The following is a 25448-nucleotide window of genomic DNA, read 5'->3' on the forward strand; positions in this document are numbered from 1 at the left end:
ATCCAAAAGAAGACTTTCAGGCCCCAGATCTACTGAATCATAATCTGTATTTTAACAGGATTTCTAGGTGACCTGAATGCATATTAATGTTTGCGAGGGACTGCTGCAAATACAACTTATTTGGGGGGAAAATGTTTTTGCAATATAGTTTGAGCTTCAAAATTGTGTCCACATCCTCCACTGCAATCTGTATGTTACCATGAAGAGAATAAGCAAAATAAAAGAGACACTAATCCCTTAGATGTTGGGTGTCCCCACCCCTAATTTCATTTTTCTTGGGGAGGGCGGGTGTGTGTGTGTGTGTGTGTGGGGGGGGGGCGTTGGTGGTGGAGAGGGGAATGGCTAAATCACAGTTGGAAATCTCTGGGTTACATAAAAGTCAACAAATTTCTCAACAGAGGGTTTAAAAAACTAATATACTGTGTAAATCCTGTTTTGTACTTTTTTTTTAAAAAAGGAGGAGGGTATATGCAGCTCCTCCTGAACTGGTTTAACGATGTAGAAGTGGTCATTTTAATGAACACTCCTCAAAGAAGGAGAGATCAGCCTCAGTCCTGCTATTCTCCACTGTGTAATACAACATAAAGGGGAATGGATAGGGAATCGAACTCCTGGGGTTGAGTCCTCCAGAGAAAATGGAGATGACGGACGTAAAAGAACTTTGGCAATGTGCTGTACAAATATACAACATCATTATTATTTCAGCTACTTGACATGTTTCAATCATTTGAAACACTTCTGAAAGAAATTTTCCACTCTTTTAAAAGCTGATAACAGGATGTGCAATACACATCACTGGATTCCAGGAACAGGAGAAGGAGCTGTCATCTTTATAGCACCTCCTCAGTCTGTCACAGGAGAGACCATAGGGTCAGATCTCCCTGCAACCCTGCAGAGCAGGACACTACACAAAGTTGTGGTTCTGGAATGAACTGCCAGGGGGTGAGGAGCTGTGAACCTGATGGGAATCCAGGGCAGTTATCAGCAGATATGATATCCTGATGTTCTCAATATTGCTGGTCACACAGTCGATTCTTATTTGCTAATCAGCAAAATCTTTAGTAAAATGGAGTTCAAAATAATTTTTTTCAACCAGAGGTAAAGAGCCAAAACCTTATTTTCCTAATATAAAAACTGATGACACTATAAATGTTCTGCACATTCAGCATAAATATTAGTTGAGTGAGTGGTAGGCAACAAAATAAAGGGTTCCCTCCCATATGTTATGCACTCAAATGTATATAGCATCCAAATATTGTTTGAAAAATCAGAAGTAATAGAAATTGAAAATGTAAAAAGTCAGTTCTGATGTCCTATTACTATGGGAATACCATATAGACAAGAATATTTGGTCAAATTGGCTTTTTAATTTCATTGACATTTATGAGATGAACTCTCGGGTGTACTTCTATCACATTTATGAGTATTCTAGGGGCCTGGTGCACAAAATTTGTGCACGGTGGGGGTGGGATCCTCAGCCCGGCCTGCACCCTCTCCAATATGGGATCCCTCTTACAATCCAGGACGACTGGCTCCTAACCCCTCTGTCTGCCTGCCAGATCACCCCTACGTTGCCTTCATGCTAGTCTGATTGCCCCTACCTTGTTCCCCTGCCTGCTTGATTACCCCTAACTGCCTCTGCATAGGCAATCAACACCATGGCTTTGTCCAGAAGGAAGTCGGATGTCTGGAAGATGGCTGGTCAACCCGGTCTAATTAGCATATTACCCATTTATTAGTATAGAAAGATTATATAGGATTAGATGCACAAAATTTGTGCATGGAGGTGTGTGTGTCCCTCAGCCCAGCCTGCACTCTCTCCAATCTGGGATCCCTCTCACAATCCAGGACTGCTGGCTTCCAACTGCTCACCTGCCTGCCTTCCTGCTTGCCCCTAACCACTTCTGCCTGCTAGCCTAATTGATGCCTAACTGCCCTTCCCTGCAGGCTTCTGCTCTAGCTGGTTTGGCTCAGTGGACAGAGCAGCGTTTTTCAACCTAGTGTGCCGTGAGATGTTGCCTGGTGTGCCGTAGGTGCAGACAAGACAAGAATTTTATAATTTTTCACTATTTTGTTTACTTAATATTTCATAATAAAGTAATTATAAAATACTTTCTTTGTGTTTATTTGATTCCTATTCAAGAGAATTACTTTATATATAGTCAATATAGGCACAGAGTTAAATTTTTTAACATTTTCTAATGGTGGTGTGCCTCGTGATTTTTTTCATGAAACAAGTGTGCCTTTGCCCAAAAAAGGTTGAAAAACACTGGGACAGAGTGTCAGACTGCAGACTGAAAGGTTCCGGGTTCAATTCTGATCAAGGGCACATGCTCAGGGTTCTGGGCTCAATCCCCAGAGTAAGAGGCTGGCAAGAGGAAGCCAATCAATGATTCTCTCTCAGCACTGATGTTTCTATCTCTCTCTCCCTCTAGGCCCTTCCTCTTTAAAATCAACAAAAAAATATTAAAACCAAAACAAAATAAAACCTAGCTTCTTTTTCTGTTTTTCTCTATTGCTTTCCTGTTTTCAATTTTGCCAATTTCTGCTCTTATCTTTATTATTTCCTGCCTTGTATTTGCTTTTGGTTCTTGACTTAGGAGCTAAGATTATTCACTGAGACTTTTCTTCTTTCTAATGTATGTATTTAATGCTATCAATTTCCCTCTCTAAATTTTGTGTTTCCCAAATTCTGATACATTGTATTTTCATTTTCATTAAGTTCAAAGCTTTTAAATTTTCATTTGAGACTTCCCTTTTCATACCTATATTATTTACAAGTATACTGTCTAGTTTCTAAGTTTCTGGAAACTTTTCCAATTATCTGTTTTTAATAACTGGAACCAAGAAAGCTGAAAGGAGAAATAGACAAAATCATAATCATCATTAGAGACTGTCTTTGATTTCTAGTTTAATTCCATTGGTTCTACTGGTTCTTGCTTCACATATCTTCCAGCTCTTTTGTTTGGTGTATACAAATATAAGACTGCTAGACATAGAATCCTGATGAATTCTTTTTATTACATGTCTTACTATCAATATCTCTGGCTATTTTCTTTGCTCTTAAGTCTACTTTATATTATTCAACTAGAGCCACTCCTGCTTTCTTTTGATTATTGTGTAGATATGTCTTTTCCCATCATTTAATTTCCAACTTGCCTATACTGTTTATATTTGAAGTGAGTTTCTTGCAGACACCATGTTTTTTAATCCTCTTTGCCAATCTCTCTCTTTGGTTGTTGTAGTTAGATCATTTATATATCATGTAATTATTAAGGCCATTTTATTTTTATTTGCTATTTTTTTGTTTTTCCTCCCTGCCTTTCTGAGGAATAACTGAACATTTTTAAGAATTCTATACTGATTTATCTATTGTTTTTTTAGTTTATCTCACTGAATATTTTAAGTTGCTCCAGGTATTAAGTTGTATACATAAAACTTACCACAATCATTATTTCTTTGACTTCTTTCTCAGAAACTTCTTTCTCTCCTCTTTCTAGATTTCTGATAACTGTAAATTTTTCCATCTATTTTCTCTCTGTAGTTAGATTGAGTCGTTTCTATCATCGAGTTCACTATTTCTTTCCTCTGTTTCTTTCTTTAAGAAAAAATGTTTTTATTGGTTTCAGAGAGGAAGGAAGAGGGAGAGAGATAAAAAGATCAATGATGAGAATCACTGATCAGCTGCCTCTTGAATGTCCCTTACTGGGGATTGAGCCTGTAATCCAGGCACGTGCCCTTGACGAGAATCGAACCCAGGACCCTTCATTCTGCAGGCAGACACTCTCTACTGAGCCATACCTTTCATTTTGCTGATCTCATCCATCAAGTTTTTAATTTGTTATTATATCTTCCAGTTTTAAAATTTCTATCTGGTTCTTCTACCTTGTATTTTTTTTTTTTTTTTTTTTATGTGTTTCAAGCAAGTTTTTTTTTTTTTTTTTTTTAAATATATATATATATATATACACATATATATAAATATATTTTATTGATTGCAGAGAGAAAGGGAGAGAGAGAAACATCCATGATGAGAGAGAATCATGGATCGGCTGCCTCCTGCAGGACCCCCACTGGGGATCAAGTGTGCAACCTTTGCATGTGCTCTTGACTAAAATCAAACCCAGGACCCTTCAGTCCACAGGCTGATGCTCTATCCACTGAGCCAAACCGGCTAGCTCAAACAAGCTTCTAATTGTTTGTTGAGGCACTCATAATGGTTGTCTAAAAACAAAATCTTTGTCAGATAATTCTAACATCTGTCATCTTCCTGTTGGCATCTGTTTACATTTTTTTTTTCTTTTTCATTTAGTTTGAGATCTTCCTGATTCTAGCTGAGAAAAGCGACTTTTTATTGAAAACTTGACATTTGGAGTACTGTTTCATTAGCCTCTGGGTCTTTTTAAATCTATACTTTACACGCCTTGCTCTGACATTGCTCCCACAGGGAAATGATGAGCATGGAAGAACATCATTACAGTTAGTTGATAGTGGAAGCAGTACTCATTTTTTTTTCTGTTTGGCTGTAGAATGGTATTCCTTTTTTAAAAAAAATATATTTTTATTGACTTCAGAAAGAAAGGGAGAGAGAATCATTGATTGGCTGCCTCATGCACGCCCCTATTGGGGATCCCGAGCATGTGCCTGACCCGGAATCGAACCCTGACCTCTTGGCTCAGAGGTCGACAATCAACCACTGAGCCAGCCAGCCAGCTGGGCAGTATACTGCTTTTCTTAAAAGCTTTCTGTCTTGCTAGGCAGTGCCTTTCCTGGTCCTTTGGCTACCGAATAAGCTTTCCGCTCCTCTGTACCTGTTAGCCTTCCTAGATCATCAGATTCTCTGGCACGCAATCTGAGACAGATGAGGCAAAAAGAAAACCAAGGGAAATCACTGCTGTCTCATTTCTCAAGTAACAAGGTCTCTAACTGGTCACCTTTCTTCCCTCCATCTTTCAAAGTCTTCTTATAATTTTTTTGTATAGAGTGTTTAAAATTTTAGTTGTACTTAGCAGGAGAAACAGGTGAAAGTAAGTCTATTCCATCTTTCCAGATGCAGAAGTCTCTGGTTACTATTTTCAAGTTCAATCAGTTCCTAAATTGTGTAAGGAGATTCAGGTTTGTTTTCACCCTTTTGTATAGTACATATAATGCCCACCATCTTCTTAACACTTTATCATAAAATATTTTAAGCTTTTAGGTAAAATTTCAGGGATGACTTTATTATGTAACTAGAGGCCCGGTGCACAAAATTCGTGCATGAAGGCAGGGGGAGGGGTGTTGTCCCACAGCCCAGTCTGCACTTTCTCCAATCTGAGACATCACTCTCACAATCCAGGACTGCTGGCTCCCAACTGCTCGCCTGCCTGCCTTCCTGATTGCCCCTAACCGCTTCTGCCTGCCAGCCTGATCACCCCTAACCACTCCCATGCCAGCCTGATTGATGTCTAACTGTTCCCCTGCCAACCCGTTTGCCCCAACTTCCCTCCTCTGCCGGCCTGGTCACCCCTAACTGCCCTCCCCTGCAGGGTTGGATTGCCTTCAACTGCCCTCCCTTGCAGACCTGGTGCCTCCCAACTGCACTCCCCTACTTGCCTGATCACCCACAACTGCCCTCCCTTGCAGACCTGGTCCCTTCCCTGCCCTCCCCTGCTGGCCATCTTGTGTCCAGATAGGGGCAGGATATTTGACCACATGGGGGCAGCCATATTGTGTGCTGGAGTGATGGTCAATCTGCATATCACTCTTTTATTAGATAGGACAGAGGCCTGCTGCATGGGTAGGGACCAGTTGGTTTGCCCTGAAGGGTGTCCCGGATCAGAGTGGGGGTGCCCTTGGGGCCTGAGCGAGGGGCCTGTGGTGGTTTGCAGGTCTGCCACGCCTCGCAGCGACCCAATCAGAGACCCTGGTATCTGGGATATATTTACTTTCTACAACTCAAACTTTGTAGCCTGGAGCAGAGCCAAGCCTCCTGCTCACTCTGGCGGCAACTGTTTCTGTGTGGATTTGTTTACCTTCTATAATTGAAACTTTGTAGCCTTGAGTGGAGGCCTAAGCCAGCAAGGGCAGGTGGAAAGCTTGGCTTCCTCCGTTGCTGGAGAAACGCCCTCCTCCTGCTGTATGTGGCTGTAGCTATCTTGGTTGGGTTTATTTGCATACTTGCTCTGATTGGCTTGTGGGCATGGCTTGTGGAACAGAGTGATGGTTAATTTGCATATTATTCTTTTATTATGTTGGATGCTTGTCAATGATTCCTTTAAAAATAGATTTATAAAGATTATTTCTGCCCAATGTGTGGCTCAGTGGTTGAGCGTCGACCTATGAAACAGGAGGTCATGGTTTGTTTCCAGTCAGGGCACATACCTGGAATGTGGGCTCCATCCCCAATGGGGGAAATGCAGGAGGCAGCCGATCAATGATTCTCTCTGATCATTGATGTTTCTCTCTTCCCCCATTCTCCCTTCCTCTCTGAAATCAATAAAAATATATTAAAGAAAAAAATTAAAAAGATTATTTCTTAAATTCTTAGCTTCTGAGGCAAAATAATTTAATGAATAAATAAAATGCTGTTCTCTCATGAGAATGAGGAATTCCTCCTGCTCAGATAAAATTTAAACAATTTAAAAAATATATATATTTTATTGATTGTTTTACAGAGAGGAAGGGAGAGATAGAGAGCCAGAAACGTCAATGAGAGAGCAACATCAACCAGCTGCTTCTTGCACACTCCCTACTGGGGATGTGCCTGCAACCAATGTACATGCCCTTGACCGGAATCGAACCTGGGATTTTCCAGTCCACAGACCGACGCTCTACTGCTGAGCCAAACCGGTTTCGGCTTAAACAATTATTTTTATTATTAACCATAGATATGGAATGTTTGTAACAAGTGTTGCCAAAACATTAGTGGAATACCCAGGTTTCCATCACTAACTGAAGTACAGTGTTCCTATGAAACCTTTCCGAAGCTGAAATGGCACAAAGTGAAGAGAATCATCCTCTACTTTCTTGAAAGTCCACATTATGTCACTTTATTTTCACCAATGACTTACATTAGTACAATAAAGCAAAGTGGTGCATTGGGAACTTTTGAAAGTGGAGGAGATACCTGTATTTTATTTAAATCACAACAGTAATTTGCTACTTATAAATAAACACATCTTATTACTTGTTAAGAGTAAGAGAAATGAACACAAAGGCATTAGAGATAGAAGTAGAAATCTAGGATTACTTTCCAACTAGAGGCCCGATGCATGAGATCTGTGCACTCAAGGGGGGTCCCCCCTTCAGCCTGGCCTACACCCTCTCACAGTCCAGGAGACCCCACCCACCTGCTGCAGTGCCACTGACAGCCAGGTAGCCTGGGCCTACCTCTGTGAGGCGATCATGGGGTGATGGCCGGGCCCCTAACCAATTGCATTGCACCTGCCTTGGTTGGCATGATGCCAATGGGTGTCATGGCATGGTTGGCCGGCCAGCTGGTCCGCTGTTCAATTTGTATATTATGCTTTATTATAGGTAGTTGACATCTTGTTATCTGACTTTATAGTATGGTACTATATTAAAATGCACACAATTTTCTGTGTGGTTTGCAAAATCAACAAGAAAATCCATAGTTAATAATCAATAAGGACATGTTTCATATTTCTTGAAACTCCCATAACACGTTGGCCCTATGATTTCAAATACAACACCTGTAATAAAGGAGTCCCTTTCTGAAGCAGGTAGGTTTACATGTTTATTATAAGTTAACAAAGTGATGGAACATATTTCTCTCTGGATTTGCTGTATGAAGTGAGACATTGCTCTTGTATGTTATCAAGCTGAAATTATTGGCAATAACAGGTAAAGCATTAGTTGGTGCTTATGGGAAATGCAATAAGGACAACCAAGAGCATTTATCTATAATCAAGTATAGATAGTATAATATCTTACCTAAGAAAGAATTCTTCAGTGAATACCAATGCTGTTTTATTACTATAGTCAATTTCTGGGTTCATGGGTTAATTAGAAGAACTCCAAGTATCATTCTTAATAAATATTTACTCACTGGTTACTACGTTTAAGGCACAGTGCTAAGTGCTGCCTATGACCTCATCCTCTACTATCCTTAGAACAATGAGATTCTCTAATCATTTGTTTTCTAGAATCCCTTCTGGCAGTTGTTTTAACACATTGGGGACCAATCCGGAGAATTCTCATGCTTTCTGTTCTAAGGCTTGTGGCCAATCATATCTTAAAAAGATATTAGCTTGTAAGAACATGTAATAAATAACTTCAAAATGCAATGGGCATTTAATTTTAAAGTATGCCTTTAACGTTTATGTAAAACATTTTTTGTACTCGTTCAATGGAAACTTATCTGGCCACTGGGTAAAGCTAGCAATAAAACTACTGGTCTGCAATATGTTAAGAGTCTTACCCAAAAAGTAGAACTACAGCATTATTCTAGGCAAGCTACTTATTTTTAGCTTCATTCTGACTTTTTCTAAACTATAATGTAACAATATATATACCTTATAGAGGATTAACTGTCTACTCATCTATGTACACTATATTAACATCATATGCAGACATATACAGCATAAAGGAACATAATGTGTTCAGATAACTTCCAAAAGTTCAAGATGATTAATGGAAATAACTGAGATACTGCAAATTTTATCTACTAAAGATGGCAGAATTCCCATGCTTTGTATAATATTATACTGCAATAATACTTTACCTATTTAATCAAAAGTGACTATAAATAAGCTATAAATGTTCAGCATCTTGAAACATTTCCAAACTTCATTAGTGTCCCTTTTCCTCCCTCTCATGCAACATAAAAAAAAGATTTTAGGGAAAATGTATATACAAAGATGTGTTAAAGCATTTTGGCTTTAAGAGAAGGCTCAGAATATAAGTCAAGAGTCTGATCTAAGATGAATGTTACAAGGCATTTCAAAGAAAGAAATTTTTCCACTTTATGATATTCAAAGACTATCAGTGATTAAAAGCTTATGGAAGATATACTAATAAATATTTAAGTATATAAAACAAGTGTATGAAGTAAAAAGATAATAAACATTTAAAAGGACCTACTTACCTCTTCTACATTGGAAGCAGTCTTAGCAGAAGTTTCCATGAAGATAAGTCCATGTTCTCGTGCAAAAGCTTCACCTTCTTCTTTTTTTACTTCTCTTCTAGATTCTAAATCACTAAACACAGGAAAGAAAGCATCATGTTATTAATGATCACAGAACAAATAGAGGCATCTGTAGAAACTGTACCAAGAGTTTCAAAGTTGTACTAAAGATTCTTTCAATTAATTTTAAATACATAATACGCAATTGAATTATGCTGAGTATTATGAGGGTCACAGTGCTTAGAAACACTGCCTAGTTTCAAAAAACTAATAATCAAACAGAAGATTCTGAATTACAGCCTATAATGCCAAAACTAAGAGAAACCTAAAGGAAACATCTAGCCCAACACCCTGCCTTTGAGTATAGTGGATTCCCAAAGAAGGAACCATTTTACTCAAGCAATAAATTGAGAGAACAGAACTACACTAGTTTCTTCATCCTTCAGCCAGACTGACTTCCTATGAATGTGATTAAAAATAAGTCACACATTCTCAGGAGCTAAAGGAAATTGCTTAATAAAATCCAAAGAATATATATTAATTAGATTATTTTTAAAAAATATATATTTTATTGATTTTGTACAGAGAGGGAGAGAGATAGAGAGCTAGAAACATCGACGAGAGAGAGTCATCGATCAGCTGCCCCTTGCACACCCCCTACTGGGGATATGCCCGCAACCAAGGTACATGCCCTTGACTGGAATCGAACCTGGGACCCTTGAGTCCCCAAGCCGACGCTCTATCCATTGAGCCAAACAGGTTTCGGCATATATTAATTAGATTATTAATCCAAGTTGGCTTAATTCCCAATAAAGCTGTTAATAGAAAAAGAGAAACAAAAGTCTAAGCTAGAAATCTGGGACAAGAGCATGGTATTCATTTTTATCATCCTGGAACTGTATTAGTAAGGCAGAGAGGGAAAGTAACAGTCTAATTTCAAGTGTGTTCTACTGTAAAAATTTTGAAACTTCACTATTACAAAGTATTTTAAGCACACAGAAAAGTATAGAGAATAATATAATATCCATTTAGCCTTGACACAGTATTATGATGGGTTTATATCAGTTTTTCTGTTGAGAAATAAAATAAAATAAAATAAAATAAAATGTAGTTATACAGCTCAATGCCTCCCATGTGCCTATCTGTTCCTGATCTTATTCTCTTCTCTCTTACCTCAAAGGTAACCAGCACTCTATATTTGGCATTTTCATTCTCAGGGTACCTTTATATTTATACTCATGTAAAGAAGGATTTTTTGTTTTTGTTTTTACATTTTTTAAAAAAATTTTAGATGTAGTTATCATTCTACAACTTACTAATTTTGGTCAATATTATGTTTTTCAGATTTATATACATAATATATATAGGTCTAGTTTCTTAATTTTTTACTGCTGTATTATATTCTATTGAATGAATGAAACAATTCATTTTTAATTCTCCATTGGCATAGATCCAAGCTCACACTCTAGGAGAAGCTAGTAGGGTGATTCCATCCAGACCACTGTGCTGTACTTATACTGCATCATTAAAACATTTTTTAATGATTACCTTTTCTGATAACCAATTATATTGAAGAACTTTTGTCAAATAAGGGAAAATACAAAGAAAAAAATTAGCCATAATTTACTTTCCCCAAGTAATTAACATCTTGGTGAATATAATTCTATATAACTCATTTTGTTTTTTCCTACCGGAATATACTCGTAATCATTATTCATCGTAATTTGCTTTTTTCCCATTGACTATACCGTGGATCATTTTCCCATGTCATTTTTGCAGTCTTTTACAATATTATTTTTACTGGTACACAGTAAAGATGGCAGTATATTTTATGCAAATCTGCACTGCAAAAGTTAGGAATAATACAAACAAAACAAAGATGTTAAAGTCTCATTCACCTAATGTTAAGCAATGTCAGTGTTTCAGCTTTACAAAATTCAGCAGGAACTTCATAACCTCAAAGCTGGCTGACTGGTAAGCTGTCATTAGGTTTACAAAGTTGCTGTTATCAGTCACCTCCTTTCTGTAATTGAAACTTCTGTGGGTGATTCTGGTGACTATTTTGTAACCTTCACAAGTTGTTACACTCTAGAAATGTTTCATGATTTATTAAATGCCATCTAAGCATTCATTCAGTTTAACAAGTGCTGATAAAACACTCATAAAAATCAGACATGGAAGAAGACAATGTGTTGATGGAAGCTGAGAGGGAAGTGATGCAGCTCTAAGCAGAGGAATGTAGGCAGCCCTTAGTAGCTGGGACAACAAATGGATTTCCCCTATCTCCAGAGAGAAACAGCTTTTCTGACACCTTGATTTTAGCCCCATAAAATTCATTTCAGACTTCTGACCTCCACAACTGTCAGATTACAAACTTGTGTTGTTTTAAGTCTCTCTCTTCTCTCTCTCTCTCACACACACACCCCACCTGAAATGTTGGAAGGTGTGATATAAGATACTATAAAGGTAATAGCAAATATAAAAGTGACCGTACTATAAAATATTAATGGCAAGATGAGAACTTAAAAAACAGGCAAACTATTTTAGCATTAATTAGGCAAGGATATTTATCCAACTATAATCTGAGGGTCTCCTGTGAGTCAAGACTCTACCTGGATCCAAGAACAAATTAGTCAACAAAATAGACAAAAATCCAACTCCCCCTGCACTCATACTCTAGTACAGTGTTTGCCAACCTTTTGGACCTCACGGACCACCGGTGGTCCGAGGACCACCAGTTGGCGACCGCTGCTCTAGCAGGAATGAAAAGTTTGGGGGTGGGGAAGAAGTGACAGGGGATGGGGATACATGCTTCTGAATTCAGCTCATTTATCTGACAATCATTCTTAAAGGAAAATTAGCTTTGAATTACACAAAACCTTCAGGAAAATACCTTTTTCTTACTACCCCTTTCTCCACTTTATGCATATGCCATGTTTTACTGAAACAATCTCTTATTATGGGAATATTTAAAGTTATTCCCATATCAGTATCTGATTATGTTTGCCTTTTGAAATGTTATCTTAGCAAAGAGGGTTAAGAACCTAGATGTTTGAAGAATTGTTCAAAGAGGAAGCGACACTTAACTATTCATGGTCTTCTTCCGTTTTATCATCCTACTTTGGTCAATTCCTCAGTTTTCCAGGCATAAAATCATGTTGTCGTCTTTGACTTTTCATCCCCATTAGTCCCATTTAAGTTGCTTTTCATTACTTAAATCTTTCTTTCCTAAATCATTCTCTTACTATGCCCACTTTTTGTTTTAAGATTTGTATGCTAATCCTTTAGCTATTAAAAACTTTTATCTTTGTAGATTTTGCTTTCTATTTATTGTATAACCAATTTAAAATGCCAAAGTAAGAAAAATCAATGTTATCAGTCACTCTGACTAGGTCACTGCCCTTCTCAAATCTCTTCATTGGCTCCCTAGTGCTTAATGCATCTAATTCAAAAATTGCTTATTCCCTGTTTCCATGTCTACCCCAGTTCATCTCATCTAATAATAATCACCTCATTTATCTCTGCTCACTCTCATTCACTCTTTGCATGTCATACATTCTTTTTTACTTTCTTCTGGCTTCTTTCTTAAAATGACTTTCCATAGCTACTATATCCCTAATTGTATGGGCCACCCATCTATAGACATTAGAAACACCTCTTGTATATACTATAAGCTCATCATAGGCAGCAACCTAACTTAAGCCACCCATCAAGTTTCAGACACAGGAAAACACTGGAGATAAATATATAAAAATTCCTTTTCCTCTCCAAATATTCTCCTCTTATTATTTCATACATCACCACTGAATGACAGTATAAATACTTCCATATTACAAAGACTAAAACTTCCTTCCAACAATCTTACTTTTAAATGGTTTAGTGAGACGACTTAAATGAATAAAGGATAAAAAAGAAAGCCCCTGAGTGAAAGCCAAGATAATAAATACATCAGGTTACAAAATAAAAAATTAGCCTTTTACAATGGAAGTATTGCTTAAATAGATATTTTCTTTTAACAGCAAACCTAGATTTCTATTAAAACAATACTTTCTATAATCAAATCTATACAGTATACTGTTATTTGTTATCTTTTTAACAGCATAACTGACATAAAGGAAACTACCTTTAATATAGTTTGACATGTGTATGTCTGTGAAGCCATCAGCTTCCCCAATGTTTCCTCATACTCCACTGTAATAATATTCTCCCTTCCACCTGTACCTTTGGCAACTAATGATCTGCTTTCTGCCACTATAGATTAGTCTGCATTTTCTAGAATATATATAAATAGGATCACACACTAGGTCTTCTTTTCTGTCTGTGTTTTTTACTCAGCATAATCATTTTGAGATTCATCTATTTTGTTGTACATACCAATAGCTCATTCTTCATTACTATGTGGTATTCTTTGTATGGCTTTATTCATTCACCAGTAAATTAAAATGTGGGTTGTTTCCAGTTTTGGGCTGTTACAAATAAAGCTGCTATGAAAAACTTGAGTATAATTTTTTTGTGTAAACCCATGAAACGTGTATATTGGGTAAAAACCTAGGAGTGAAATGGCTAGGTCAGTGGTTGGCAAACTCATGAGTCAACAGAGCCAAATATCAACAGAACAACGATTGAAATTACTTCTGAGAGCCAAATTTTTAAAACTTAAACTTCTTCTAATGCCACTTCTTCAAAATAGACTCGCCCAGGCCGTGGTATTTTGTGGAAGAGCCACACTCAAGAAGCCAAAGAGCCACATGTGGCTCGCAAGCCTCAGTTTGCCGACCACGGGGCTACGTGATATGGCAGATGCATGTTTACTTTGTAAGGGAACTATCAAATTGTTTAAAAAGCTATGTCACTTTATACTCCCATTAGCTGTATATGAGTTTCAGTGCTTTACATCTTTGCCAACAATTACTATGTCAATCTTCTTAATTTTAGCCATTTCAGTGAGTGTGCAATAATATATCATTGAGGTTTTCATCTGCATTTCCCTCACAATTAGTAGTGTAAAATATTTTTCATGTGCTTACTTGCCATCATCTGTATGTCTTCTTTGGTGAAGTGCTAGTTTAGATCTTTTTAAAAACTGGGTTGTCTTTTCATTAACAAATTAGGAGAATTCTACATTTATTCTAAATTCCAATCTTTTGTCAGATATATGTTCCACATATATTTTATCTTAGCTGGTAGCTTGCCTTTTCATTTTTGTAACTATCTTTGAAGAGAAATTTTAAATTTTGTTGAAGTATAATTTATTTTCCCCCTCTTATGCCTTTTTTCTGTCCTATTTAAGAAATGTTTCACAATACTGGAGACCCTAAGATTTTGTTTTCTTCTGGAATATTTTATATTTTTAGTTCTTACATTTAGGTCTATGACTTAATTTTTATATATGGTGTTAGATAAGGGTCCAGTGTTCATTTTTGGCACATAGCTATTTAACTATTACACCGCCATTTGATGAAAAGATTAATTATCCTTTCCCCCACTAAACTACATTAGCATCTTAGTAAAAAAACGATATGACCATATATGTATGGATCTATATCTGGACCTCTCCCTCTGTTCTACTGATTTGTCTATGTATGCCATTATCAGACTGATCATAGTAGCATAATAAATCTTGAAATCAGTATTAGTGAATCCTCCAAATTTTATTTTCATATAAATTTAAAAATCAGTTTGGCTCAGTGGATAGTGCATTGGCCCATGGACTGAAGGGTCCTGGGACAATTCCTGTTAAGGGCACTTATCTTAGTTGCAGGCTCCTCCCCCAAACCTAGTCGGGGCATGTGCCAGAGGCAACCAATTGATGTGTACCTCACATCAATGTTTCTCTCTCTCTGTCTCTCCCTCTCCCTTCCACTCTCTCTAAAAATCAATGGGAAAATATCCTTCGGTGAGGAATAACAAAAAATAAAATGAAAACCAGCTTGTCTATTTCTACCTCCTAAAAAAAAAGTCTGATGAATCTTAGGATTACAATGAGTCTTTAAATAAATCTTAAAAATATTTAGTTTTCTATCCACGCCACAGTCTCTCTATTTATTTAGGTTTATTTATTTTTTCTTAAGAACTCTAAAGTTGCAGTCACCTAATATAGGAATTTTAGGAAGACTAAAGTAACTATAGCCTTGAATTGAGGAACCAAATAACTATGAAGAAAATAGTTTTTAATTATTTAGGAATAATTTATTTTTGATTGGGATATAACTGACATATAATCCATGTAAGTTTAAGTTGTACGATCTTATTGATTTGATAATTTACATAACAATATGATTACCAACATAACATTAACTAACACCTCCACCATGTCACACAATTATTTCATGTTGCGTTAAGAACATTTAAGATCTAGTCTCTTAGGATCTTTGAAGTATGTAATTGGTAACCACAATCACAATGCTGTGCTTAGATCTCCAGAACTCATTCATTGTTTAATTATAGGTTTGTACCCTTTGACCAACATCTCCCCAATCTGTTGATTTTGTTTACAATATTCTCTTATCCCTATAATATCTGAAGTATCTGTAGTGGTATCTGTAGAAGATAAGCAGTTCCTGATATTGGTAATGTGTCTTTTTCCATGATCAATATTATTTTATTTATCTTCTCAAGAACTAACTTTTGGTTTCATTGATTTTCTTATTACCACCTTTTTTCCCTTACCTTAGGTTTAATTTTCTCTTATTGTTTTAGTTTTTAGTCTTAAAGTGAAAGTTTAGGTTATTGATTTGAAACATTTTCCTAATGTATTTAATTACTATAATCTCCCTGTAAGCACTGCTTTTACTGCATCCCACAAATTCTCAAAGATTGCAAAAGATAGAAAATAACTTCTGTAAAGCAGATAATATTGCAAATAATGTGGTTCGTAGAAATGTAGACTGAGCCTCTTGAAATATAATTATCATCCTATGGATATTGTTCAGTTTTTTTATCCATCTGTAAATTCATGTAGGCATTCCTTATTTGATTATAAATATTGCACTCTGTGTTCTCTTTTAAATAAACTTTAAAAATCTTACTGGTTCCCTTTATTAATGAATGAGATAAATAAAAGCTTTGATGTGTTCATTATCATTTAAGAATCATGATTTTACCTTTCTAAAAACATTATCTTTTAACACTATTTTATAAACCTAAAGAATGAATGAACTATGTCTAGCATTTCAGAAAATACTAATTTCATTCTGTACTAAAATTAGTGGTAACTTTCCCACACTCGTACAAATTTACAGAAACTACGGGAAAGAACATTTTCCCATGTACTATCTTTTTAAATGTAAAGCAAAAGGACATTTGTTGCAGATAATGCTCCCTAGAAATATAAAGTTTGGAAGAAAAAAACATTAATATGACACTAAAATAAAGCCTTAGAGGTAAGTTCAAAAGTACTAATGTAATATCTACTAAACAATTTTAAGTGTTTCGGGATTTTAAGAACAAAAGACTACTTGAAATAGTAATTTCCAACCAAGTTTATTTTCTGTATTTTAAAAACCAAATTATTTCACTCATATGTGGAATATAAAACTAAAATTCATATACACAGACAATAGATAGTGGTTACCAGAGGGAAGGGAGTTGGGATAGGGATAGTAAAGAGTAAATGGGGCCAAATATATGGTGACGAGAGATGATATGACATTGGGTGGTGGGCACACAATGCAATATCCAGATCATGTAGCATAAAAACTTGAAACTTATATACTATTAAACAATGTCACCTAATTTTAATTTAAAAAAAAATCTTAGGCTTTTCAAAATTTTATAATTTCAGAAACCATTAACTTACATTTGGACAAATGTACTTCAACAGTGCATCACATAAACAACTATCCACAGTCTTCTTAATTAATTTTAAAAAGCTTTAAATTATCCCCTTTACCTTTTATTTCCAATAAGCATAATGACCATGTTGGAATTGGAATGCTGGCGGGCATCTTCTAACCAGGTTGTCAAGTGGTTGAATGTATCTCTCCTAAACATAAATGATAATTTTATTACTATTGTCAAAGGATTTCCCCTCACAGTGTACAATGAACACTTATTAAAGATAACATCCACTTATGTAATGACAACAGGTTTCAAGTACATATTTGGATTTAAAATCCAGTGATTACAGTTCAGTTTAGAAATTAAACGTAATAGCACTTTATTAAATTTCAATATATAATTAATATTACCAAATTGATCAACCTGGGGGTACTTTTTCATATATGAAAATAATTTAGTTACAAATTTCTGTAGTAAATTTATATTTCTTTTAAGACATACAAGTTTAAAGGCAAATAGCTAGAGCATAAAGGCAAAGCTATACTTTTATTACTGGTAACGACATTTATTTAGAAAAATTCTTTGCATTGACCACTGAACTGAAAATTTTCTAAGTTCTCACCTTGTAATGTCATATACTAGTAAAGCCCCCGCTGCACCTCTGTAATATGACCTCGTGATGGAACGAAAGGATTCTTGCCCTGCCTGTGAGAAAAGAAAAGGTTGAGAATTTCCTTTAATAAATTGTCCTCTTCATTTCCTTATTATTCATGTGTAGAATATGGGCAGGTAGGGAATGAGTGCATAAAGGAAGAGAAGGAAACCTAGCTTCACCAATCTTGGGAAAAAGTCACATACTACTACTATTGCTCAAGTCAACCAGACAACCAGATGCACATGCAACCTCCCTACCCCCAAGACCTCTAAACCTCTTTTGGCAATCCCTGACAACCCAATTTACTGAATGGCTTCACAATACATGAATCATTATTAGAGCACAGAATGGACTCCTAGCAACTAAGCTCTGAAGACAAATTTGAAAGGAAGCAAATAACCCAGAGCCTCACATTTGAATTCAATAACCCACTCCCTGGGGCAGCTGTTGACACTAGAATAAATAAAGTCCATTGTAAATAAATGATGAATGACATCTTTACGCCCACCATCTGCTGGTATAAAGGTTGTTGGAAGGCCAAGGATGCAGATTTTATCAGTTATATCACAAACTGCAGTGAGCTTTCAACAGTCATCAGATGGAATTCTTTGAGCAATCATTTTATTATGAAAAACAGAAAATGGTTCTGAATTTAATTTATATAATTTTTCTCCACACTTAATCAATTTTCTCTGTATTTGATATATAATGCTGTCAAAAGGCAACAGGATGTAAAAGCCATCTTTATATCCACTTGTGAAAACAGACGTCAGAGATTATGCAAAATTAGTTAATTTCTCTTTTACTGGTGGCACTAATGTTCTAATTTTCAAGAAAGAATGGTAAAGGATATGCCTATTTCCTTTAAGATTAAAATTGAGACAGTTCTTATAAAAATATTTTTTCATTTTTAATCACTTCTACCTTTGAGAAAAATATGTAAATTAAGTAAACATAAAGCCAGTTTTCACAATTTTTTGTATTCAAAACCTACTAACTTCTTGAAACATATTTATGTTTGCATGTTCTGAATTCTGATCTTCTAATGCAAATATTAAGCCCTTCTTACTCTCAGTAAGCACACAGCTCAAGTTCTTCCCTGTTCTAACCCTCAATACTCTATAATGCCTTGTTCTTCTTGGCCCTCCCACCACCCTCCCTCCTTCCCATGCCCCCACACCCAGTGCCCAGCCCCGATCTGGCACCCAACATTCAGACAAAGCCTGTTGAGTGACAGAATGAATCCTGTTGTCATAGTGCATTCCACCTAAATTAGTATACATGCCAGTAAATTATAACATGCTAAGATTCAGTAAAATAACTTGTATGTGGAAACTAAAGATTAGACCTCTCTAGGTAACTCATGAGCAATTCTGGCACTTAGAATAATGTCACGCTAAGTTAGATACTGAGAAAGCCACATATAAGAGGGCTTTAAAATTAGCCATCTCAATTCACATAGATTGAGGTAAAAATACTATATGTTACTAGTTGGAAGCATTAAATTAATTACAATTATGTTAATATAATTTATTGGGATGTATCTTTTAAAAAAGACCTTCCCAAATCAAGTTCAAAATTGCAAGCATTATGGGAATTTCTCCTTTAATTGTTTAGCATGGAAAAACTAAGGCCTAGATTTTTAAGAGACTCATTTCACCATGAATTATATATACCAAGTCTGTGGTAAATAATACAAAAAAGATAAATATTTTATTAGTTTAAAATAAAAATCAGTTTTAGAGCTCTTGTATCTGTCACATCTAAACACTGTGTAAGGTGAAAGTCCTTTAAAACAATATTGCTGGAACACTCTGTGGGATGAGCTAAAATAAATTTGCTACTAGAGGAACACCACTACAGAACTAAAACTACATACCATTCCCTTTCCTCTCTATTTTACCAAAACAAACATATTGCAATATGGAAATAACATATACACACCTTATACTGAATCCACTGAATCTGGACTTTGCCCACCATTATAAAAATCAAACAAAATGCAATTAAAACCCCTCACATATTCCAAGTGAGGACTATGAATGTCGAATGTATCTTAAAAATCTCTAATTACATAAAAGCAAAGACCAGTATTCAGGAAAGTTTTCAAATTCTTGAAAGCTGACTTGTAGGAAAACACCCTACACTCTGGCCTAGTTAATGGCACTAGTAACCGAAAAACATTTTGCTCAAATAAGTGTTTTACTATGGCTTATCCTATATAATAAAACTCTAATATGCAAATCGACCAAACAGCAGAATGATTGGTCACTATGACGCACACTGACCATCAGGGGGCAGATGCTCAATGCAGGAGCTGCCCCCTGGAGGTCAGTGCGCTCCCACTGGGGGAGCACCGCTCAGCCAGAAGCCGGGCTCACGGCTGGTGAGTGCAGTGGTAGTGGCAGGAGCCTCTCCCACCTCTGCTGCAGATGGGAGGTAAGAAGCAAGGGGTCCCGGACTGCAAGAGGGTGCAGGCCGGGCTGAGAGACCCTACCCCTGAGTGCCCAAATTTTGTGCACCGGTCGGTCCTCTAGTCCAACTATAAACAAATAACAGCTAACTGCATAAAGCTAGTCCAATAGTAAAGTAATCTAGTTTTTTAAAAAGCACTTACATAACCTTGTCCAAACTGTGATTGACATATAGTATTTTAAATGAAAAAGAATGCCAACTTAGGAAATAGACTCCCCCCCCCCCGCCTTAGATTTATCTGCACAATAAATGTACACAGGGGGACAACAGCTCCAAGCAGACAGCAGCCCAGGTGTCACACCAATCCTCTGTCCTCACACTGACAGACAGAGGCCTATACTGTGGAGCCTTTGTAGGGGCCTGGGCATCTTTGGCAGTCTGTGCTGGAGCCTGTGCTGCAGCAGCAGCCTGGCGCTAGGTTTGAGCCTTGTCTTTGGACTTTGGGTGGCAGAGCCTGAGACCCTTAGCAATGCGGCACGAGCACATTTTCCAGGCTTAGGGTGAGCAATGTAGGTAAACTGGCTGAGCTTGCGGCTGCTGGGATCTTGGGCTTTACTAGGGCTTTGATAACCTTGGCAAGTGCACTCATGGCCTTGGTGTTGGCCTGCATCTTCTTCAGGCCCTTCTTATTGTACTTGTTCCTTAGGAACTTGGGGTCTACACTCTTAAGAGATTATCTTTGTGGTCAGGGTTTCTTGATACCATTTTCTTTCAGGACTGGTTGTGCATGGTGTGGTTCTTGGACTTGGTCATGTTGACACCGAAGCCCGCTAGATATGCTATTTTAAAAAAAATATTTTTATTGATTTCAGAGAGGAAGGGAGAGGAAGAGAGAGAGAGAGATAGGAACATCAATGATGAGAGAGAATCATTGATCATCTGCCTCCTATATGCCCCTATTGGGGAACAAGCCGGAAACTTGGGGATGTGGCCTTGACTGGAACCAAACCCAGGACCCTTCGGTCCACATGCACACCAGCTAGGGGGCGTGATGTTATTTTTTTTTAACCCCTTCACAATAAAGTGTTTGGTTAAAGAGATTTTAGAAGCTTGAAACAGAACAGGATATAGAATTCTCTGTAGTAAGGGATTCCTAATATAAGTTAAGGATGTAGAGAAAAAGGTATTTAATGAGATGAGGATGACTAGGTAAGTGAATTGCATCAGAAAAACCTTGTGGTCAGAGTGGACAATACAGCTGTTGACTTCTGTAAAACATCAGCAAAGATACCCAGATATCCACAAAGTATAATAGAGTAAATCGGCTTTGAGAGATAAAGGGTAAGTTCCATTTTTAGTAATGCTTAGGATTAAAATCAGAGTCCTAAAACATTTGTGAAAAAGAACCCTTATAGACCTTCATTTTTTTCATGAGGATTGCTAAGTCAAATCAACCTGATTAGTTTCCCCATACCTTTAAAATTTACTTCCACTGCCACATAAAGATTCCCCCAAACTGGATTCTCCATGTGTCTGAGTCTTTCTGTTGATAATGCAATTTAACTCTTCTTCCTCTCCTATTACTTCTATAACATACAACTTTACTCTCATTAAGCTACTGCTTAGTAAACTTTCTTTTTTTTTTTTTTTATTAATCAATCTTTATTGTTCATATTATTACAAAGGTTCCTCATTTCTTCCCCCCTCCACCAGGTTCCCACCCCACCCTCTGCCCCCTCCCCATCCCCCATTGTCCTCATCCATAGGTGCACAGTTTATGTTCAGTCTCTTCCTCCCTCCCTTTCCCCGATAGTAAATCCCTTTTCAGATAGTAAATCTGTTACTTAGCATTTTCTCATATCAATAATACCTCCACATGCCCAATGATACACTTCACACAAAAGACATTTCCAAATAGGTCAACCAGCATCCTCCAGGCCCCACCCAAGGCACTCACAGATCAACACCCCAGCGTTATACTAACTCAACACATCCAGATCTAAGCCTTCATCACTTGATTCAGCAGACCCTCAAGTTCCGGCAAAAGTTTCCAGCCATGTCTGAGAGGCAGCCGTGGGCAGGGACAGGCGAGGAGCGAGCTGTTTCGGGCCTGGCTGCTCCGGGCCTGGCCTCTGTTGCTCTGGTTCGTTCCACAACCAGCTGCTCCAGGTCTGGTCACTGCCACTCCCGACCTAGTTGCTCTGGATTTGGCTGTTGCTGCTACAGGCCTGGCCGCACCCGACCCGGCTGCTCTGGGCCCGGTTGTTCCGGTCCCGGCCGCTCCGGGCCTGGCCGCTCCCAGCCTGGCAGCCGCTGCTCCGGGCCAGGCCACACCAGACCCGGCTGCTCCGGGCCTGGCCGCTCCAAGCCTGGCAGCTGTTGCTCTGGGCCTGGCCGATCCCAGCCTGGCAGCCGCTGCTCCGGGCCTGGCCACACCAGACCCGGCTGCTCCGGGCCTGGCTGCTCCCAGCCTGGCAGCTGCTGCTCCGGGCCTGGCCGCTCCTAGCCTGGCAGCCGCTGCTCCAGGCCTGGCCGCACCAGACCCAGCTGCTCCGGGCCTGGCCGCTCCCAGCCTGGCAGCCGCTGCTCTGGGCCTGGCCGCACCCGACCCGGCTGCTCCGGGCCTGGCCGCTCCCAGCCTGGCAGCTGTTGCTCTGGGCCTGGCCGCTCCCAGCCTGGCAGCTGTTGCTCTGGGCCTGGCCGATCCCAGCCTGGCAGCCGCTGCTCCGGGCCTGGCCACACCAGACCCGGCTGCTCCGGGCCTGGCTGCTCCCAGCCTGGCAGCTGCTGCTCCGGGCCTGGCCGCACCAGACCCGGCTGCTCCGGGCCTGGCCGCTCCCAGCCTGGCAGCCGCTGCTCCGGGCCTGGCAGCACCCGACCCGGCTGCTCCGGGCCTGGCCGCTCCCAGCCTGGCAGCTGTTTCTCTGGGCCTGGCCGCTCCCAGCCTGGCAGCTGTTTCTCTGGGCCTGGCCGCTCCCAGCCTGGCAGCCGCTGCTCCAGGCCTGGCCGCACCAGACCCAGCTGCTCCGGGCCTGGCCGCTCCCAGCCTGGATGCTCCGTGCTTGGCTACTGCTGTTCTGGGCCTGGCTGCTCCCAACCCGGCTGCTCTGGGCCCGGCTTCTCCGGGCCCAGCCACTCCGGGTCTGAGTGTTCCTGGACTGGCCACCCTGGGCTTGGCCGCCTCTGCCTCAGGCCTGGCTGCCACTGCCCCAGGTCTGGCTGCTCCAGTGCTGGCCGTTGATGCTCTTGTTCTGGCTGCTGCTGCTCTGGGGCCTGGCCACTGCTGCTCCGGGACCAGCTGCCACTGCCTTGTGCCTGGCCACTCTAGGCCTGGTCGCTGCTGTTCCAACATTCTGTCTCTTTTTTCTCTTTTTTTTTTCTTTAAAAAAAAAAAAACAAACAAAAACGCATTTATGTTGCAATGTTGGCTGGTGCGTTGAGTTCTGACTTAGTCTTTGATTTTTCAAGATCTTCTTGGTATTCTTTCTTAAGTAATTTTACTATCATTTGCTCTCACTTGATTTCTTCACATTGAGAACTTCTTTGGTTTCTTCCTCCTTGTCCTGGGAGCTCAGCAGGTTGGCCTGTGGCACCCCTTTGATCTCCGCAGGCTCCTGTGCTGCTTCAGCCTGTTACCGGGGTCGGCGCCGCCCAGGAAGCAGCCCCTGTCCTTGGCTCCGTTGCCCGCGCTCAGCAGTCGAAGGCTCAGGGGCACCCCCCCACCTGGGGGCCCCGTCGCCCGGCTCCTTGCTGGCGCCTGGCTGGCCGGTGTCCAGCAGGGGCTCCTGCTCCTCGTCGCGTTCCTCCAGTCTGGAGCTTTCTTTCTCCCTCCCACTAGGGGAGTCCAGGATCAGAGTCAACAGACCGTCCTCTGCGCACAGTGTGCGCGACTCCGGGGGCTCGGCCTTTCGCCGTGCTCCCAGGACTCCACCTCACAGCTCCGTCTCCCCCTGCCCGAGCCTGGGTCCCCAGGGACTGGCCCAGACCTGGAGTTCGGGGCGGTCTGGACTGAGGCTCAGCGCCGCCGCCGGAGGCTTTGTTTCTTCCGGCTAGGGTAATCCAGCATCAGAGTCAACATTCAGTCCCCTGCGCGCCATGTGCGCGCGACTCCGGGGGCCCCGCCTTTCGCCGTCCCCCGGGATGGTCTCCCCCTGCCGGAGCCTGGGTCCCCAGGGTCTGGCCCATATCTTGGGGCTCAGCGCTGCCGGTTCGGGGGTTCAGCCCAGGCTGGGGGTTCTATTTCCTTCCTGCTAGGGAACGCCAGGCAGCACCCAGCCCTCTCCTCCTCTCCGGCTGTGACCTCTCCGCGCGCGCGCGCGTGCGAGCGCGCAACATGTCTCCGTACCTTAGGCTTTTTTTCAGCTCCTCTGATTTTCCTTCTGGTTTTCTCCCTCCTTCCTATTGTAGAGTTTTCAGTCAGTCGACTACCTGTAGCTCTGGGCAATGTCCACTCTACATTTTAGTTGTATTCCATTGAAATTGTTGTGAGCTGCTGCGGCTAGGTGTCTACCCGAGCAGCCATCTTGGATCCTCTCTCTGCTTAGTAAAACTTTCTAAATACCCTGAAGCTCCTAGGAGTTGATCTCTATTTGTTTCTTCAAAATTTTATCCTGAGGATATTTTTTCCACTGATTTTTTAGAGAGAATAAAAGGGAGAGAAAGAGACAGAGAGAAACGCCGATACATCGATGTGAGAGGAATACATCAATTGGCTGCCTTTGCCTTTGCACATGCCCCAACTAGAATCAGGGATCCAACCTGCAATCGAGATACATGCCCTTGAATGGAATTGAACCCAGGACTCTGATGCTCTTTCCACTAAGCAAATTGGGTAAAAGGCTTGCTTAAACAACTATTTTTTTAAATCTAATATTTGATCTATATTCTGCTTTTTTTTTTTTGCTTTTGTATGTTTATTTTTGACTGAAAAATCACTTATTCAATTTCTACAACCTTTGATAACCAATTCAAGCCCCATTCCCTCACAAAGCTATCAAGCTCGTCTACCACAGCCCATAGTTATCCTTTTCTCCTCACAAATCCAAAAGCACTTTCATGTAATCATTTAGTTCTAATACTACCAAATGGATAAAACTAACACACTGCTCAAATGCTTATCTGTTTTCCTCTTTGGTTTTTGAGGGATATTCTAACAAAATAGTAAAGCATATTTATAGTAGGCACTAAAATGTTATCTTGATTGAACCAAAGAGCAAATAAAGTTAGAAAATTAAGATCTATGAGAATCAGTATTACAGTATTAACTTTTACTTTCACGGTCAGTCACTCATCTAACAACTCCAGTTATCAAACCCTAGCCAAGAACCAAAAAGAATTAAAAAAAAAAAAAAAAAAAAGGATTTCTAAACAGTCAAGTAAATTGTCTAGTGCACAAGCATGAAATCTCAGGTACTTCACTAAACAGACTCAACTTAAAAATCTAGACCAGTGATCAAGGAATTGCTATAATCGAGG

General features: G+C 39.6%; 1 protein-coding gene across 1 annotated transcript in view; it reads right to left on the bottom strand.

The window, feature by feature from the left end:
• RAB2A (RAB2A, member RAS oncogene family) overlaps window positions 1–25448 on the bottom strand; it is a 65805-nt gene that overhangs the window by 13098 nt on the left and 27259 nt on the right. The window contains exons 4-6 of the mRNA XM_084865096.1: window positions 17526–17608; window positions 17016–17108; window positions 9086–9197 (exon numbers count right to left, since the gene is read on the bottom strand). Coding sequence (XP_084721222.1) covers window positions 9086–9197; window positions 17016–17108; window positions 17526–17608 — 288 coding nt within the window. The remainder of the gene's footprint in view (window positions 1–9085; window positions 9198–17015; window positions 17109–17525; window positions 17609–25448) is intronic.

The sequence above is a fragment of the Pipistrellus hanaki genome, assembly GCF_964339955.1.
Source record: "Pipistrellus hanaki genome assembly, chromosome: 17".
Classification (NCBI taxonomy): domain Eukaryota; kingdom Metazoa; phylum Chordata; class Mammalia; order Chiroptera; family Vespertilionidae; genus Pipistrellus; species Pipistrellus hanaki.